At 62.0% G+C, this 17,510-nt stretch overlaps 3 protein-coding genes across 6 annotated transcripts in view; 1 reads left to right on the forward strand and 2 right to left on the reverse strand.

The window, feature by feature from the left end:
- Cdc42bpb (CDC42 binding protein kinase beta) overlaps positions 1–2,081 on the forward strand; it is an 83,512-nt gene extending 81,431 nt beyond the window's left edge. The window contains exon 37 of the mRNA XM_003463100.5: positions 992–2,081. Coding sequence (XP_003463148.1) covers positions 992–1,123 — 132 coding nt within the window. The 3' untranslated portion in view covers positions 1,124–2,081. The remainder of the gene's footprint in view (positions 1–991) is intronic.
- Positions 2,082–3,553: 1,472 nt separating this feature from the next.
- On the reverse strand, positions 3,554–8,195 carry Amn (amnion associated transmembrane protein). 2 transcript variants are annotated; one of them, XM_003463130.5, is made up of 12 exons: positions 8,007–8,195; positions 7,552–7,670; positions 7,436–7,480; positions 5,567–5,666; positions 5,173–5,390; positions 4,936–5,073; positions 4,760–4,868; positions 4,584–4,669; positions 4,367–4,514; positions 4,011–4,191; positions 3,833–3,923; positions 3,554–3,742 (listed from the first exon to the last, which is right to left on the reverse strand). In XM_003463130.5, exons 1-12 carry the CDS (start codon positions 8,047–8,049, stop codon positions 3,650–3,652), a joined length of 1,371 nt encoding a protein of 456 aa, XP_003463178.2. In that variant the 5' UTR covers positions 8,050–8,195; the 3' UTR covers positions 3,554–3,649. The 2 variants fall into 2 exon arrangements, with proteins under 2 accessions (XP_003463178.2, XP_063097141.1); XM_063241071.1 differs by lacking the exon at positions 7,436–7,480.
- A 2,960-nt stretch (positions 8,196–11,155) lies between these two features.
- The window catches only part of Traf3 (TNF receptor associated factor 3), a 79,249-nt gene continuing 72,894 nt past the window's right edge, over positions 11,156–17,510 (reverse strand). For all 3 annotated transcript variants that reach the window (XM_063241226.1, XM_063241225.1, XM_063241224.1), the window contains 2 exons: positions 16,857–17,031; positions 11,156–16,468 (listed from right to left, as the gene is read on the reverse strand). In XM_063241226.1, the coding sequence (XP_063097296.1) occupies positions 15,897–16,468; positions 16,857–17,031 (747 nt within the window). In that variant the 3' untranslated portion in view covers positions 11,156–15,896. The remainder of the gene's footprint in view (positions 16,469–16,856; positions 17,032–17,510) is intronic.

The raw sequence follows: 17,510 nt of genomic DNA on the forward strand, positions 1-17,510 counted from the left end.
GTGAAACCCAACTTCTGTTTTCTCTTTTGCATAGTTTTAGCTGTTGGCTGTTATCAGTTACTGTTTGTGTGTGGTGTGAGGTGCGGGTCCTCTTGCATTCCACTGCCCACTCTGGGGCCCGGAAAAGCCCTTCTCCTGGGACGGTCCCGGTGGGACAGGCCCCGCTCTGTCTGAGAGTCTGCCCGGCGTCCTCCGGTGTGCAGTGTGCTCTGAAGTAAGAGGTTTGGGGTGCACGAGTCCCTTTCTGCTTATCCTGCGAGCTCTCACCTTGTTTACAGCTCCCTGCCAGCTCTGAGGACTGGCTTTCCCATTGGTGCAGGAAGGCAGCTGGGTTTCAGCAGGGGTGCACTGAGCCTGCGGCCCCCCTGGGGCAGTGCCCAATTAGTCACCTTCCGGAGCTGGCCTAGAACCAGGCATCTTCCCATTTCCTACAAGGCGCTGTGCAGTCGCAGTGCAGGTTCCTCAGCCCTGGCTGTGTCACCCCCTCTCGCTCGGGCAGCCCGCCTGCAGCTGACTGCAGACAAGAGTGGTTGACCTGGGCCCTGCAGCTGGACCCGACTAACTCAGACCACATAGATTCCCGGGGTTTGTGCCATCTGAGGCGGGCAGTTGACTTCCTTTCCTGCTGGGACCTCAGTGCCTGCTCTTTCCAGGCAGTGTGGCTCGGCAGCAGCAAGAACCACGCCCCTCTTCCTTTGCTCATCACAGAGGACGCTGTGTCCAGCCGTGGGTGGTGTCATGGTGTCCCCTCTTCCTCCTGGTCTCCATCAGCATGTCCTGTGTGTGGCTCTGCCCCACCCAGTGGCAGTCACTCAGCTCCCTCTCTGCAGAGTCCCTCTGCAGGGGCTGTGACCACCACCTCTTTGCTGAGTGTGGGTGGACAGTGGCCGATGAGAGGCAGCCTGCGTGTACATAAAGCATCTGTTTCCTCGAATGGGGACCACAGCAGGCTGGCACTGGCTCCTCACGTGTCTCCTCTCTACATTGACAGCCTGACTCGGATTCCACCAAACATTCAACCCCCTCGAACAGCTCCAACCCCAGCGGCCCGCCAAGCCCCAACTCGCCGCACCGGAGTCAGCTGCCCCTCGACGGCCTGGAGCAGCCTGCCTGTGATGCCTGACGCCACTGCCCCGCCCCGCCCCACATCAGTGCCAAGAGGAGCTGATCAGTGTCGTCCGAGGAGATGTAGAGTCGTCTGTAGATATGAGAAGAATCTTTATATATAAGGACCAGCTGGGCACCACATTCTGTGGCGTGGACCAGATCGCTTGTCTGCACAGCCGTGAGGCACCATGTTCCGTTTGCACATGAAGGACCACCGCACACCTCACCCCGCACCGCCAGCCTGGCGCCGGCCTCGCCTTTGGAGGGACGTGGCCTCAGCACCTGTCTCTCTCCTGTTGCTTGAAGCCATTCCCAAGCCCCTAGGAGAATAGGAACAAGTCGTGTGTCACCCCAGTGTCTCGAGGCCTGCAGACAGTACAGTGCAGGTTAGCTGTGGGCAGAGGCGAGGACAGTGCAGCCACGTCCCCCTATGGGAGTCCCAGATGCTGCTGCCTCCTGTCACCAAGCCAGTGCATGTCCCAGCAGACCGGTCCTGCACCTGCTGGCTGAGAAGTGGCCCAAGTTCAAGGAGCTCACAGCAGGCACCTGGTGGGTCCACAGAGTCCCTGACACTCCGCACAGGCGGCTGGCCCGCAGCCTGGGGGCACCCTCCTGTATTGAACCCCGCTCTCTCCTGTCCCGCGTCAAGTGGTCAGGTCTGTGGTCCTGTCTCCTGAGGCGCGTGATTGACTGTGGCAGCAGACACGGCTGTCCCCAGCTCGGGACAGGCTCCTCATCCTCCCACCCAGTTCATGACATGCACTTGGCTGAGGTGGCACTGAGGGCCCGTGACACCCGTGGTGTCACACGCGGCCCCGGCCTGCCCCACCTGTCCTTCCCGGCCTGTGTCACAGGCCCCTGCTGGGGGTTCTAGTTTTTACTTTTTTAATGTAAGTCTGAGTCTTTGTAATTATTGAATTGTGAGGACATTTTTGAGCAATTTACCTGTCAATAAAGCAGAGATGGAAGTTTTACAGCTCTCCGTGGTTGTGTGGTGTGGCCTCTGATGTGCATGGGTACTTGGGAGCATCACACAGCAGATGTCGGGCAGGAAAGATGCAGGGGTCAGAGATCACGCAAAGGGCTGCCCATGTGCACACAGCAGGAGTGGGAACTGGGGGTCTCAGCCCAAGAGTCCAGGCCTCACCCACCCCCCCAGGCCAGCAGGTTGGGCTGTCTGCCGACGGCTGAGAACCACAGGGGCCCTGGGCAGTGACCAACCTTCCTGGGAGTGTGGCAGAGTTCTGGCATCAGCAGCTACCTGAGGACAGGCAGCCCCGCCATGGCTCCTGCTGTGGGAGAAATGGCCCTCCACACAACAGAGCTACACCCAGGGCACAGGCCACGCCAGCCACGAGGCCCTGGCTGGCAGAGCCCTGGGGACCTAGGCCCAGGGTACTCGCACAGCGAGGAGCAACAGGGCAGATGTGGGGCATACCACTCTGGAGTCCTGCTGCAGGGGTTTCCTCATACACTGGACACAGCCACCCCAGGGACCCTTCCCAGAGCTTTGGTGGAAAGCCAGTGGCTGCAGAGCCTGTGATGGGCCTGGACCTGCCTGCCTCGACCCTGCTAAGCACCCACAGAGCTCAAGGAGCACCGCGCTCCGGCCGTTTTCTTACTTTGAAGACCACCAGTGACCCAAGCTGGCCTAGAACTTGGAGACAGGGCTCACTGTGTAGTCCAGGTGGCCTCAAACTCCCAGTGATTCTCATGTCTCAGCCTCCCTAGTGCTGGGATTGCAGGCGTGCAACTGGCTGGTTTAGAATTTATGATGCTCCTGCCACAGCTTCCCAGGTAGCTAAGTTCACAGGTGTGGGCCACCATGCCTGGCTGTCAGCCACTTCCATTTAAGTGCTGGAGATTAAGCCCCAGGTGCTTCCCTCAGAGCTACACCCTGTCCCTTTATTTTTTGAGACAGGGAATGCCAAGTGGCTAAGTTCCAGGAAGGTGTCAGCAGCAGTTCATGGTACTGCTCCAGGTGAAAGGCTGGGCTCACACCTGTGATTGTCCTGCCTCAGCCTCCTGGGGTGCTGAGATCACAGGCAGGTACCACTTTGGCCAGCCCTGGCTATTTGCCATGCTGACAAAGTGGAGAATCCCTGGCCCCGTGAGTGGCAAATTACACCTATAGGCCACAAGTGCCACAGGAAAGCTGAGCGTGAGACAGCCTCCCCACAGCCTCAGAACTGGGGTACAGCCACCGATTTGCCCCCCTTGCCCTCCTGTGCCAGGTGACACGGCAGTGTGCTTTGAAACTCTGCCAGCAGGCAGACTGGCCGCATCTCCTTCCCATCCTGCTGATGCGCATGGCTCTGACACTCAAGCTGCCCGAGCTGCTTGGTATGGGAACCATGGGGAGCCTCACCCCCACTCCCTTCCCAGCCCCGAGAACCCGGCCCCACAGGCCAGCTGCAGGCTCAGCTGAGCAAGTCTGGAAGGCTCATGGCAGTGCAGAAAGCCCTTTATTGGGGTGCCCTGGGGCACAGGGTGTGAGGCTGCCAGCTTGGGGTCCTGCTGTGCAGGAGGTGGGTGCCGGGAGTCAGGCTTCAGTCTCAGCTGCAAACAGCGGGTTCACGAAGTAGCAGGTGCTGTTGTCTACGTTCAGGGCTAGGCTGGACAGGTGCACTGGGGGCTGCAAAGAGTGGGGGTCACAGGGGAGGGGAGGCAGTGTAGAGGGCCCCCACCTTGTCCTGAGGAACCCCCACGGCCTCTGCACCCTCACCTGCTTCTCCCAGGTTGCTGCATTGAACGTAGGGTTGGAGAAGCCCTCAGGCTCCCTGGTGAGCTGGGACTCTGCCTCCAGAGGTCTCCACCTAGGGGGCGGGTGGCAGAGGAGACCAGGTCCACCGGGCTGAGCCCTTCGGCACCGCACAGGCGCCTAGCTGTGCCCACCCCCATACCTGAGCCAGCCGGGGTATCCCAGCAGCAACGCTGACCCCAGCAGCGCCAGCAGCCCTGCAGCGGCCAAGCCGGCCCCAAGCCCCCAGCGGGATCCTGGGGAGACCTGCCCCTCCACAGAGCCGCTCTCCAAGGGCGCGCCCGACTCCTGCAGGACCGCAGACAGCACCCCGAGGGCCGCACCTGCAAGGAGAGGGGCGGGGAGAGCAAGACCCTGGGCCAGGGACTCCAGAGGGGGATGAGGGAGAGGAGGAGGTGGAAACCAGGGACTCCAGAGACCCGGGAAAGCGAGGACCCCAGGCCTGAAGATCAGGGACTCCAGAGGGTGGCAGCGGGGACCCCACGCCCGGGGTGGTACCATGCTCTGCGTCCGCTAGCAGCGCGCGTCCCAGCTGCCCAGCAGCACCACCCGTCCCGGGCGTGGACTCCACCAGCACCACCTGGACGCAGGTGTCCCCGTCGCGCTGCACCTTAGACACGGCCGCCTGCAGCTCCCGGTACTGCGGCTGGAGAGGGGACAGGTCGGTCGAGGGTCGCGGATGGGGGCGTCGGGCTAGCTGGGCGGGCTGCATTACCTGGGCCAGGAAGGTGTCCCGCAGCCGTGCGCGGTACCGCTCCAGGTTGAAGGCGGCCGTGTCGTAGGTCAGCGACACCACGGCTCCTGTGACCAGAGGGCGGACTCAGCCACACGAACCGAGCTCGACAGGAAACTGAGGCAGGCTCTCCCCGAGCCCCGCTGTCGGGCGCTCACCGCAGAGGTCGCAGCACTGGCCTTCAGGCCGCAGAGCATCTCGGCAGGGCGCGGGGGGACAGCGGCCACCCAAGGGATGGAGCAGCGCGGCGCAGACCCACGGCAGCGTCTGGGGTGGGAGAGGCAGTCAGCGCGGGCCACGGCCGCCGCCCCCACCGCCATCCAGGGACGCTCACCTCCGCGCTGCCGCACTCGCAGCCGGAAGGGTCGGCGCAGGCCTGGGAGCCCACGCGCAGCTCGCCCGGCCCGTGGAAGCGCAGGCGGCCGGCGCGGGACGCCAGGAAAGCGGCTAGGTCCTCGTCGCGCGTGAACGTCTGCGGGATCAGGATTGGGATCAGGATCCGAGTCTCGGCGCTCCGACTCACGTGCCCGGGAGGGGACGCGCCGGCGAGAGGACCCGGCTGCCCGCTCACCTGCCCCAGTGCCGAGACGCTGCGGACGCGCACCGGGCTGGCGCCGGGGCCCAGCCCCACGCGGAAGGAGGCGTTGGACGGGAAGACGACGTCGTCGTGGACGCAGGGCACGCGCTCCGCGTCCACGGAGAAGAGGCCGGGCGCCTCGTCACCAGAGCGCCACAGGTGCGGGTCGAGCCAGGAGAAGCGGTCCGGGTTGCGGAAGAACACGGGAACCCCTGGGGGCGCGCGTCCCGGAGTCGCCTGGGCTGCCGGAGGGCTTTCCCTATCCCCGCCCACGGCGTGCACGCCCCACGCCCAGGCTGGAGCTCCGCCTGCGACAAGCCACACCCCCGAGCCGCCCCGCCTCCCGGGCGCACACGAGGCAGATCCCCGGACCCGGCCCGCGCCTCACCGGAGCTGGGGCTGCAGTCACTGTGCAGATCTGCGGGCGCAGGGGCGGCGCTGAACCCCGCTCCTGGGGCCAAGACGAGCTCCCCATCCAGCGGCAGAAGCTGCGGGGAGCGCAGGCTGAGGACCAGGCCGCCCTGCGCCCAGCGGCCCCCGGGGAGGTCGGGGCGGCAGGGAAGAAAGCACAGCCTTGCCGGGCTCGGGGCGGGCATGGCTCGGGCCCCCAGCTCTGAGCCGGCCCAGGGGATACAGCCTCAGCCTGGCGCACATCGCCTGTGGCAGTCCATCCGGGCCCGGGCCCGAGCAAGCACAGCTTACATCTGCGCCAGCCCCTGATGACGACGGTGCCCGGGAGGACGGGGAGGGCAGGGAGCGCCCTGCACCCCAGCCCACGGCCTCATCACCACGCAGCCCACGCAGCCCTGAGGTCGCAGCACTGCGTGCACCACAAAGTCACCAGCAGCCAGAGGCAGGCGCGGCCCGCGATGGGGAGGCACCAGGGTGGCCCTGAATGAAGAGGGGTCTGTCCCGCTGTGCTGGGGCCAGAGCTCAGGACCGTGGCCCTGAACTGCATCACAGCCCGTTTTAGTTTTAAAAAGCAAAGTTGCCGATCACCCAGGCTGGGCTCAAACTTGTGATCCTCCTGCCTCAGCTGCCAGAGTGCTAGGCCTATAGAGTTACCACCTTTGCAAAGAATGTGTTTATAAAGTCAGCAGCTGAGAGGTAGAGCACTTGCCTAGCAAGTGCCTGGCCCTGGGCTTGAGGTCTCCCCAAGGTAATAGTAATAATAGTGATGATAAAAGCACCAAAAGGAAATAGGGATAAAACATGAAACTGGCAGCACTGGGAGGAGGACAGAAGCCGGGTCAGCACATGGCTGCGGGAAGGAGGCCCAGGACCCAGTAAGGGAACACAGTAAGGAGAACCGAGAACGCATACACTGCTACGTAATATTTTCTTTGATGTCAGGAATTGAACTCAGGACCTTGTGCTTGCCAGGCAGGCTCTTATCCTCGGTTAACATTTTATACCAAAGACAGCCATGTGGAAATGTCAGGGGGAAAGAATGGATTGTTCCAGAAGAGGAGAAATTCCATTTAGATTCTTTAGCAAGGACAGAGCATGTAAACTGGGTGTGGCAGTGCAGGGCGTCTATCCCAGCTCTCTGGGAAGCTGAGGCAGGAGGATTACAAGTTTGAGCCCAGCCTGAGTAACTAAATAATTTAGTGAGATCCTGTCTCCAACAAAACCTTTTTAAAAATTTGAGAATGTAGTTCAGTGCAGGGGACCTCAGTTCCATCCACAGTACAGAAAAACAACAACAACAAAACAAAACCTCCTGCAGTTTAAACAGGCTTTAAGAAATGGATGGTCGTCAAGCAGGTCTGGATCTCAAGGTGCGGGAAGGAGGGGGGGATGCTAGATGGTGTCCAGCAGGCGGCAGTGGAGAGCCACAGCAGACACAGGGGCCTGCAGAAGCTGCTGATGTGACCTTGTCCCCAGGACAAGGAGAGCCAAAATTTGGAAAAGCTCCCAACAGACTCAGGGCCCCCAGCGGCTCATCTGGATCCACACAGAGTGGACAACATCTTTTAAGATCTGCTACCTTTAAGCCGGGCATAGTGGCGCACACCTGTTATCTCAGCACTCAGGAGGCTGAGGCAGGAGGTTCACCTCGTTCAAGGCCAGCCTGGGCTACATGGTGAGCCCCTGTCCCAAACCAGTTCACCATTGCCTTGAACAGGTGCGTGGAGTCCTCTTTAACATGAGAATGGGACAAGGACCCCACGGTTATCACTCTGCCCCTACGCGGAACAGAGATCCCAGGAGGCCAGGCCATGTGTCCCCAGCCCCACCCCCACCCCAGCCTCACCAGGTCAGCGACCGCATGGCTTCCGCGCACCAGGACCGACATCATCTGCGGGAGGAAGTGGTCAGCGCCCACGACCCCATCCTGCCCTGCCCTCCCCACCCCGGGATCCCAGGCACCTTGTCTGCCGGGAACTGGATGGTGTCACCCGCACATGGAGTCCGGTTCTGGCTCCAGTTGGTGTCGGTGTCAAAGTCAGTGTTGGAGACCCAGATTTTGTATGCGGCCTGGGCCAGCGCTGAAGAGGCAGAGCGTGACTGGATGGGGTGCCGTTGTCCTTCCCCTCTGCACCTGGTCCCGCACCCTGGGCACCGGTCTGCCTGTACTGCCCATGCCCACAGGATGCAGCCTGGACCCCGCAGCCCCGTGTGCTCCTCGGGTAGTGGAGAGACTGGTGGGTGGCAACCAGGCAGTGGATTTTAAGCCTCCTGGGCACTGGGACACGCGGGGCTGGGGTGCCGGCTTTCACCAGGACCTCAGAGGAGGGAAACTTGAGGCAGGCTGCCTGCCCCAGGCACCTGGCAGGGCAGGTGGTGTGCTCCCCCAGCCCCGGGCCCCGGCGACTCTGGCCTACCCCAGAGCTGCAGCCACAGGAGCGCCTGGCCCAGCGACCCCATCTCTGCGTTGCGTTCCGGTGCAAGGAGACTTTGCCCCGGCCTGGGGCGGGGCCCAGGTTACACATTCACGGGGCGGGGCCACCCCTGCTGCCCCCTGGGGATTCAGATGGAGCAGACACTGGGTGGGGGGTGCTCGATGATGCCATGGCGGGGTGGGCGGGGCCGGGCCAGGCGGGGCGGGTCTGCGGGGCGGAACCACGCAGCTGCGCACTCCAGGAGCATCAGGGTGGTAGCCGCGGAGTGCAGAGGCTCCCTGGGCAGATGAATGTGGCGAACTGGAACGGACGAGGCGAGGGGGAGGCGGACAGAGTGCAGGGCAGTGGGTGGAAGTGACCGTCTGCAGGGGGTCAGGTGTGGGGCGGCCAGGGGTCAGTCACAGGCGTGTGCCACCTGTGTGAGGTGCGCGGTATGGAGAGAGGCTGAGGCCAGGGTTGGGGACTTGGGCGTTTGGAGCTGTGTACTCTGTCACCCTGCCCTCCTGCGACACCTCGGCCTTCAGCTTCTCACCCCAGAGGGGGACCCCGAGCTAGGTGCAGCAGGGTCACCTGTGGGCAGGGCGCCTGCTGCCCTCAGTGCACCTCCTGCCAGTGGGGCACGTTAAGTGGCTGAGGGTGGGCCTGCAGCTTGGCCCGGTCAGCCCACCAGCCCACCGGAAGCACCATCTAGGGGCACAGTGAAACTTGGGGGCAACATCTGGTCTGCTTGGTGTCACACCTTTTAAGGTGTGGCATTGTGGATTGAGCTCCCTGCCAGCCCTGCGCCTGCGGCCATACAGGTCCCCAAGGCAGGAAGGCTGGGCCCAGGCATCAGGAGTGCCCATGCTGCCACCGGCCAGGCCCCTCCCAGAGATGTGGAGGCCAGCGAGGCCCATGGGCAGCTACGAGGGCTTGGGCTGAAGGTGGCAGGAAGGGCAGAGCTGGCTGCCTAGGGTGCCCAAGGGGCACCCCTGCAGATCTGAGGACTGCCGGCAAGAGGCAGCAGTAGGTGATCCCACAAGGTGGCCCTGGCAGCCCCAAAGTCCTGGAGGCTGAGAGCCAAGCTGGGAGCAAGGAGGGGACCACTGAGGTGTTGGACCCTCAGCTGGCCTCTGTGCCAGTCCCCAGGGAGCTCAGCACCTAGGAAAGACCCGGCTAGGCTGCCCAGGGCGGGCTGGGTGCCGGGCTGTGTCCCCCCACTGGGACTGGATTCCTGATGGCTACCTCCTCATCCAGCCTCTATGACCAGCTCCCCACGTGCCAGGGCTGTCCTATGGGGCTCCTGGCTCCTCTGGGGTGTGGCACCATGAGAGGCAGCCACCTCCAATGCTGGCCTGGGGCATCTTCGGGGAGTGGGGCTAAGGGGGGGGGCTGAGAAAGAGCTCGGCAGGCATAGCTCCGGGTGGGGCTCGGGCTGTGCACTGTGCCTTCCCCATCTACCCAGGGTGCTGGGGGTGCGGGCGCAGGGAGGTGTTGCAAGGCTGGGGCAGCACAGCTTCCAGGCCTGGGTGAGGCTGGCAAAGTCCACAGGTACCCCTGTCTTGGGGATCCTCACACTGGGATCCCTGTACAGTGGCTGGTTCTACTCAATGACAGCCGTAAGCCCCACAGAGGGGAGGCAGGGGACTGCTGCATGGCCCAGCCCCATGCCTGTCAGTGGGCCCAGCTAGGGCCAGCAGTCCGGTCTGGACTAGAGGCCCCAGCTGCCCTGCTGTAGGCTGGGCACTGCGGGGCACTTCCTGCTGGGCATGTGGCTCCTGCTGGCTGCTCACCTGCCCACCTGTCTGGTCCCTCAGCTTGGGAGTGGGGAGCAGGGCTCCTCGGAAGCTGCCGCTGGAGGGGGCTGTGGTGCAGGTGTCCCCTGCTCTTGACTTCTGACCCAGGGCCGGTCAGGGTGAAGCCCTGTGTGCCAGCGGGGTGTGGACCTGGCATTGGGGCCAAGCACAGCAGGAGCCTCCCATGCAGCACTGCCCTCCAAGGGTGTTTCTTCCACAGGACTGCTGTCTCTTTCTGTTTCCAGAGCCGCCACAGTCCTGCAAGCTGAGGTCTCCTTGGGGCAAGTGTCGGGTCTCGGCCTCCTCTCCCGCCCTGCAGAGCCTGGGCCCCGAGGCCAGGCACGGTGCACCTTCCATCCTGGAGCCTGAGGCACGGCCCCTGCCCAGTGCAGAGGTCTCTGTGGCCTTGCCCACCCTCGAGCTCCTGATGCCTCTGCACTTGTTTCCAGTCAGAAGGGCGGCACCCTCTCTGCCCGAGCCCAGGAACTCCATCACACACCAGCCTGGACCCCACACCCGCCTTCATCACCCCAGCAGCTCGCAAGGGCCCCTAATGTGCCCTGCCAGGGCCAGCTCAGTGCCCCTTCTCATCCAGGCCTCCACCTGGCATGAGGCAGCCAGTCTTGAGGTGACCACCTGTCCCCATTCCTGTTCAGCTCAGGAAACACCTGGAAAATCCAGCCTCTGAGATCCCACTGGGCACATCCTCGGCCTGGCCCAGCACCCCAGACCGTCGGTAGAAGGGATCCTATGCCAACAGTGACTGGTGCTCCTGGGGCCAGGCTGCATCTGACATGGGGCCGCCTGGCCTCACTGCCTGGGGTGCGGGGCAGGCAGCCTGGCAGACAGCCAGGCTGGGGGTGGGGCTGTGCCCAGGGCGAGGCCAGCAGAGGACCCTGGGCTGAGGCTGAGCGAGAGCTGTAGGAGCTGCAGGTGGGGCTGAGGGTCGCCCCCAATCCAGGGCACCCCAATGAGATGTGAGGCTTCCTGTTGCCAGGTCTGATGTGGAGGCCAAGCTGGGGTGGCCAGAGCAGCAGTACTAAGTGAGCAGTGTGCCACTGGTCCCTGTCCCTCAGCACTGTCCGCCTGCCACACTGCAGAGGAAGCGACGGCTCCGGGGTGGCGGGCTGAGCACCAGTAGCCCAGCCCACGCCACAGCCTCCGGAGCCCGCCCTGGACCTCTCCAAACTCTAAGCAGTCCCAGTCCCGAGTTCCAGGGTGGGTCTGACAGGCCCTGGTTCCAACTCTATGGATGGCCAGGTGACAGCCACGGCCCCTGGGGCCATACAGAACCAGGACCCTCGCCCAGACCCTCGCCCAGGCCTGGCAGTGAGAGACAGAGCCAGAAGAGACCAGGACTCTTAATCAGATTTATTTTTCTCTAATAAGACAGTTTAGCATTTCCAAGTTTCGCATTCTACAATCTTACAAACGTTAGTTATTAGCATCAGAAACACAAAACCATCGCAAGACCTCAAAACACAAATAAATACCAAATAAAACCACACACGATGCACAGTTAACAGAAACGGAATAATGCTATCAGAGTCAGACACGTTGCCTCCCCCAGGACGCCGCCGTTATTGCTGGGCAATAACTCACACTGCTGTCTCAGAAGAGCTGGGCACAGGAGGCCACTACTGGTCACCATCACTTGGAGTCAAGGTGGGCCGCACCGTGTGGGCACCACACACAGCCATTTGTGAAAGTCAGGTTCCGAGAGACTGGCCTTCTTTGGTCTTTGTTTTTGGGTATAGAACTGAACACAAGAGGCGAACGGACCACCTGGGAAAGAATGCAAATCTAGAACCGGTCTTAGCCGCCTACGTCCACCGGACACTTCCTTGGTCATGGAGGTTTCTCCTCAAGATCTGAGAAATCCTGAAATAAGGGCGGCTTTTGTGTTTTCCAATTGAGTCGCTGAGTTTCGACGGGAGGTCGTCCTGTGTGTCTAAGGGGACCGAGCTGGAGAGCCAGGTGCACTAGCTAAAGGGGTAGAGCCGGGCCCTGGACCTTCCCTGGTCTGCAGCACTGGCACAGGTGCAGCGGGGGAGGGGCAGCTCGTCACACACCTAGGTGATGCCCCGGTGACGCCAGGTACCGCACTGGCCTCACCTGCGGGAAGCCCTTGCGCCCCATTGACCTGGCTGCCATGGTGTCTGGCAGCCAGCACCAGCCTCGACAAGGCCAGCATGGTGACCAGGTCACCTGCTGGCACCAAGCTCGCCTGACCCAGGCCCACAGGACACACTGGACTTTGGAGTAAACGGTTATGGAGATTTGCAAACAGAAGACAGAACATGGTGGGGGACTGAGAAGGGGGCCCGGTGGGCAACCCTCACTTGTCATGACTGCCTCCTTGAGCCCCCATTCTCCCACAGCCTAATCCACAAAGATCTGCACCAAACATAAAAAAATAGCATCCCAGACCCAGCTGGGCCCTTCCCGCTGTGCTCATGACCTCAGGCAGGGAGACGGGTCGGTGCAGCGAGGGGTCCCCCAGGAGTCTGTGCTCTGAGCAACCCCGAAGTGATCCAGACAACCCTACGTGTTGGAATGTCTCAGCCAGGCCTGCAGTGACCACCCCGCAGTTTGTGGCAGTGGACAGTGGGCAAGGGAAGTGCAAGGGGCTGGCATAGGGATGGGCATCGGGTGGCCACTGGTCTCCCAGGGCTGTCACAAGGGACCCCTTGGGAAGCCCTGCTCTGTGGGGCACCAAGGGCAGTAACCACCAGCTGTGTAGCCCCCAGGCAGCCATGCTGACTTCTGGAGCCCTCCAGCAAGGGGGTGGCATCCCCCAGGACACAGTCCCCGCCAGGGTGGGCCAGATGGACCCCACAGGATCGAACCTGCAGACAAGGCCAGCCACGTGTGGTCAGGGGAAGCCACGGCACGGTAACCCACAGCTCCCAGGGATCACAGGGTGAGGAGGAAACGGGACCGAGTGGAGAGAAAGGAGGTGGGAACACACCCACTAACCAGCCAAGTGGGCGCCAGGAGCCACAGAGCCTTGGGACACAGAGGGCACCATGAGGTCAGGGGCTGCTCTGCTCCTTGGGGGGGAGGGGACCAGGACACGGCTTCTCGATGGCCCCCAGCCATGGCCCAGCAAGTGACTGCTGTGAATCTAGCCCACCAGGCTCCCAAGACAGTGGGGGTGGCGCGGTGGCCTTGTGGTGACATGTGCTCCTGTCGGGCCTCGGGGGCATCACCCGTGGGGCTGGGGACATGGCAGCCTGGCTCCTCAGTGTGGACTGTGCTCCCAGTGCCCGAACCCTGACCCCACCACCACCCTTTCACCACAACCCGGCCTCTGACGGTGCCTCTCACGTCCCCCTTGGAAGCCCAGAACCAGAGGCCCAGGCTCCGGCCTGTGTGTCGCCCGGCTGGGCCTAGCAGCACCTTACCCCTGCAGCAGGGGTGGCCACAGTGACAGTGTCACAGACACAGGACGCCGCTGCCCTGCACAAGCTGCAACGCAAGGGACTCAGTGTGGGTTTCTCTGAAGGGCAGGACGGCTGTGCCCTGGGAATGTCATCACTTTTGGTTAACTAAGCAGCACACGCTGGACACACACTAGGAGCACAGGGCCGCCCGTGCTCCTGAGCTGGGACACTGGGAACTGAGGTTGGGGCAGCCGGGCGCTGGCCATGTGGCATGTGCAGCTGAGGCTGTCGGGCACGAGCACCGAGGGGGGTGCGGGGCACCCGAGCAGGACACCGCCACGCCACCTGGGATGGAGTCCCTGCGGGTCCTGCGAGCACGCCAACCCTCTCTCCAGCACCACTCACTGAGGCAGCGGCCACGCCACGCCGGCCTCACCCAGGGGCAGTAGGATCACTCCAGTCATACTCGGGGATGCAGGGCGCGGCCGGTGGGTCCAGTACCCCCCAGGGAGTGGGATTCCAGGGCTCGGCAGGAAGGGGCACTCTTGCACAGCCCTGGAACCCACACCCCAAACCTGCTGGTCCTGAGTGGGGTCTCACTGGCACCGGGAGGGGAGGAGACCGCCGGCAACTGTGGGGGTTTAGCCAGGGGGCTGGGGCACTTAAGGGGCCAGCTTTCTAGGCAAGTCCTTTCTTCTCCAGAATCAGAACCAAGGATGCTGGCCAAGCCCAAGGAGCCCAGAACGCAGAGGGGAGCAGCAGATGGGGTGCAGAGCCGTGCAACACGGAGGGGTGGGAGGTGCATGGAAGCTTGGGGCCAGGAGTGCAGGGGAGGGCACGTCCAGCAGGCACTGGGGCGAAGGCACACCCAGGACAGAGGACAGCACCAGAGACAGGGCCACCGGGAATAGCCCGGCGGACCCCACGCGACCACGGGCAGCCGAGAGGCAGGCAGTCTGGCCGCGCCCAGCTGGCCGGTCGTGGGTGCGCCTTTGGGCGGGCGGCACGGATGTGGTTCGCACACACTGGTTTTGCCTAAGAAGCACCCATCGCGTGTAGCACCCATCAGTGTAAGAGCACCGAGAAGCGTGGTGCATAGCAAAAGGGGCACAGGCGGGGCTCCAGGCTTCCGATCACAGTTGGGCTCGAGACGGTAAACAGTGCTGAGTGCCAAGGGGCGGGTGAGCAGCGGGTGCTTGGGGAGATGGCCTGGCCGCCGCTCCCACCAGCTGGTGGTTGCGGGCGCCCTCAGACCAGCTGGACGGGGCTTCCGGCAGCGGTCTCTGGGATGCTCAGAGGGCTCTGCTCTGAGCTGTGGGCACCCAGGGCCAGATGGGGATGTGGGTATGTGGGGTCACGCAGCTTTCGCTCTGCACCTGCCTCCCTGGGGGTGGGGGGCCCAAGTGGCTCTGGGGCCTGGAGTTTGGAATCTGCATGATGAAGCCGAGGGCTCCGGAAGCTGCCGATGGAGTCTGGCCTCCCCAGGCAGGGGCGGAGCTGTGTGAGGGCCTCGGAGACACAATTCTAGCTGCGGGGAGAGAACAAGGTCTGGTTCAACTAGCACTTCCCAGGATACCCCGTCACAAGCAAATCCAGGGTCAAGCAGCAGCAGCAGCATGTCACGTCTAAGGCACGAGTACCGTATGCCACCTTCCCTATGCAAGGACGTCACTTCCGGGGACTGCACCGGTGCACAGTAGCGGGACAGATGGAGACGCTTCCGCCAGCCCCCGAAGCGCGGCATCCACCCCGCCGGACAGACAGATGGACGGACGCAAGTGGGTGGGCAGGCGGGGAGGTGTCGCTGCTGTCAGCGTGGAGAGCTTGTCTGGACATGGGGCAGAATTTTAAAAACCTACAGGATTCTGTTTAGAACTCCAAAGTTCAACTAATGCCCTATTTTAGGGTGAAAACAATTATAAACCTGAAAATGATGCACAGCATCCATGAGCAATGTTCCTCTCGTAATAAATTTGAAGTAGTGTCAGGAACTACGACAGAGATCGAAGGTTTACATTTCTAACGAGAAATAACATCAAGCTGAATTCTCTTTCCTATCACAAGTGATAACCAGTGTTGATAGTTTACATTTTCTTCCAAGAAGTATCAGTCTGTCAATGTTTGAAAGTAAAATGTCTGCAGTAACAATTATTTGTAGAACTTTAAATTAAAAAATGATTTCTGAATTTAGATACTTTCAAAAAAAGACCTAGATACACTTCAGGGTCTTCTGACAAACAAATCATTAAAATGGAGACCAGATGGGGCCTTAAAAATAGACAATACACTGTATTTGGGACAAGACTGCACTTGAGTTGCAGAATGAAACTCAGAACTGCGCTAGTGTTCCCAGCTACCCTTGTCCTCAGCATGCTGCTCTGTCCAGCCGGCCCGTGTGTGTCCTGGGTCTGGTGTTCAGGTTAAGGAGGAAAATCATGGTTCTTTTACTTAGCATATGTGTTTTCCACCTTGATTAACTAGATCTTTAAAAACGAAAATGGAAAACTTCTCTGACGGCAATATTTATCTTGTCAAAGGATAAATAATTCTTCGGCGTGAAGGCGGCTAGTCTACGGGAGGAGGGGCCGGTGTCTCCGGGCTCCCCCGCCCGGCCGGCCGTGGCTGCTCCGCCGCACTCAGGACCTCAGTGAAGACAGACCGGCTCCACCCCCGAGGAGTTACCTTCTGCTGACGCCGCTGCCCGTGGCTGCTCAGGGGTCGGGCAGATCCGAAGTATCCACTATGACTTTAATAAAAATGGTATCATCTTTAATGTACGTCCCGTTTTCCAGCACAGTCTGAGCCACAAAGACCGGGCAGCCGGAGGCGATGTTCATCTCCCCAGTGGGCTTCTTGAAGCTGCTGCTGTTGGGGTCCGGCTTGAAGGCGTCTCCCAAGTGGCGCCGGGAGGAGCCCTGATCCATCAGCATGAGCGTCACCTTCTGCTTGAATGGCCAGGGCAGCAGAGCGTCGTACTCACCACGCATGATGACAAAGAACAGCGACAAGTGCGTCCCCTTCCCCATCCCGTCCCCGTTCAGGTAGACCCTGGCACACATCTTGTAGCCGAAGTAGCCTGTGTAGAAGGGCTGGCTATACAGGGACAGGGTCTTCCCCATGACAGCCTCCTGCTTCCGGCGCTTGTAGTCGCGGATCTTCCAGATGAGCACGCCGTTGTAGCTGGCCGTCTCCAGCACCTGGAAGCGCAGGTCCATGTCGGCCAGGCGGATGTCATGGACGCTCAGCATCTGGTCGTGCCGGCTCAACTGGGACTCCAGCAGGCCTGCCATCGTGGGAGAGAGTGGTGGGTGAGATGCAGGATGCCGGAGGGCAGCGTCACAGACACACACTTGCGTCTCTGCCTATGGCCACTGAGGCCACAGGACCCGGGGAGCGGCAGGCTTGCAACCTGCTGCGGGAAGTAGGCTATGCCAGGAAGTCTCCCCGCCTTCTCCTCCTGCACCCCTGACTACATGGTCACCTGTGCCCTGCGCCTAGGCTGCCCCTGCCCCCACCTCCCCTGCCCGCTTAATCTGGCCATGAGTGCTGGATAATCCTGTGGTCCCCCTTAATCCTTCTCATGCCAGCCCCCATCCTCACCCAGGCCTCCATCTGCTCGTTGTGCAGGGCCCCCACAGCAGCCCGAGCGGCCCCACCCCGCCCCGCCGCACCTGTGTTCCGCGCCGCCTGCCCCGCACTCTTGTCCACACTCTCCAGCTCGGTCACGCGGTTCTGCAGGGACTCCACGCTGCTCTTCACGCTGTCCGCCTCCTCCCAGTTCTGCCGGAAGGGGCGGATCTCCTTGTCCAGCTCCTTCAGCTTCTCTGCCTGGCTGTCTATGACTCGCTTCCAGACCAAAGGTGCAGAAAGGCAAAACCCAGTGAGGACTGGCAGAAGAGGCCGCTCGCATGCACCGGCATGGGGAGCAGGGGATGGGGCTGGGGTGGCGCCGGAGGAGGACGGACAATGGTTGGCTCAGATGGGGGCGCTGCCCAAAGCCAGTGGGTTGCCCACTCTCAGCATCCCTGTCCCGCACCACTCCTGTGTCACCCGGGCGCCCACACCCATTTGTGTCAAAGATCCCACCCTTGTGTGCCCTGGGCCCCTTCTGCCCTCCTGTCCAGCACTGTGTGGACCTCAGATCATGGAGCTGAAGGTCCCCGAACCCCAAGGGCCAGGACACAGCCGCACACTCAGCATGGGCCTCAGCTCAGACCCAGCAGACACTGTCACAGCCCTATCCTGCTCAGAGGGCCACTCCGGAGAGGGCCTCCCCCTCCCTGCACCTGGCCCCACACAGCAGCTGCCCATGGCAACACCACCTT

Source organism: Cavia porcellus, unplaced genomic scaffold (assembly GCF_034190915.1).
Source record: "Cavia porcellus strain 051 isolate PalLab524CR breed Dunkin Hartley unplaced genomic scaffold, mCavPor4.1 scaffold_31, whole genome shotgun sequence".
NCBI classification, from domain to species: Eukaryota; Metazoa; Chordata; class Mammalia; order Rodentia; family Caviidae; genus Cavia; species Cavia porcellus.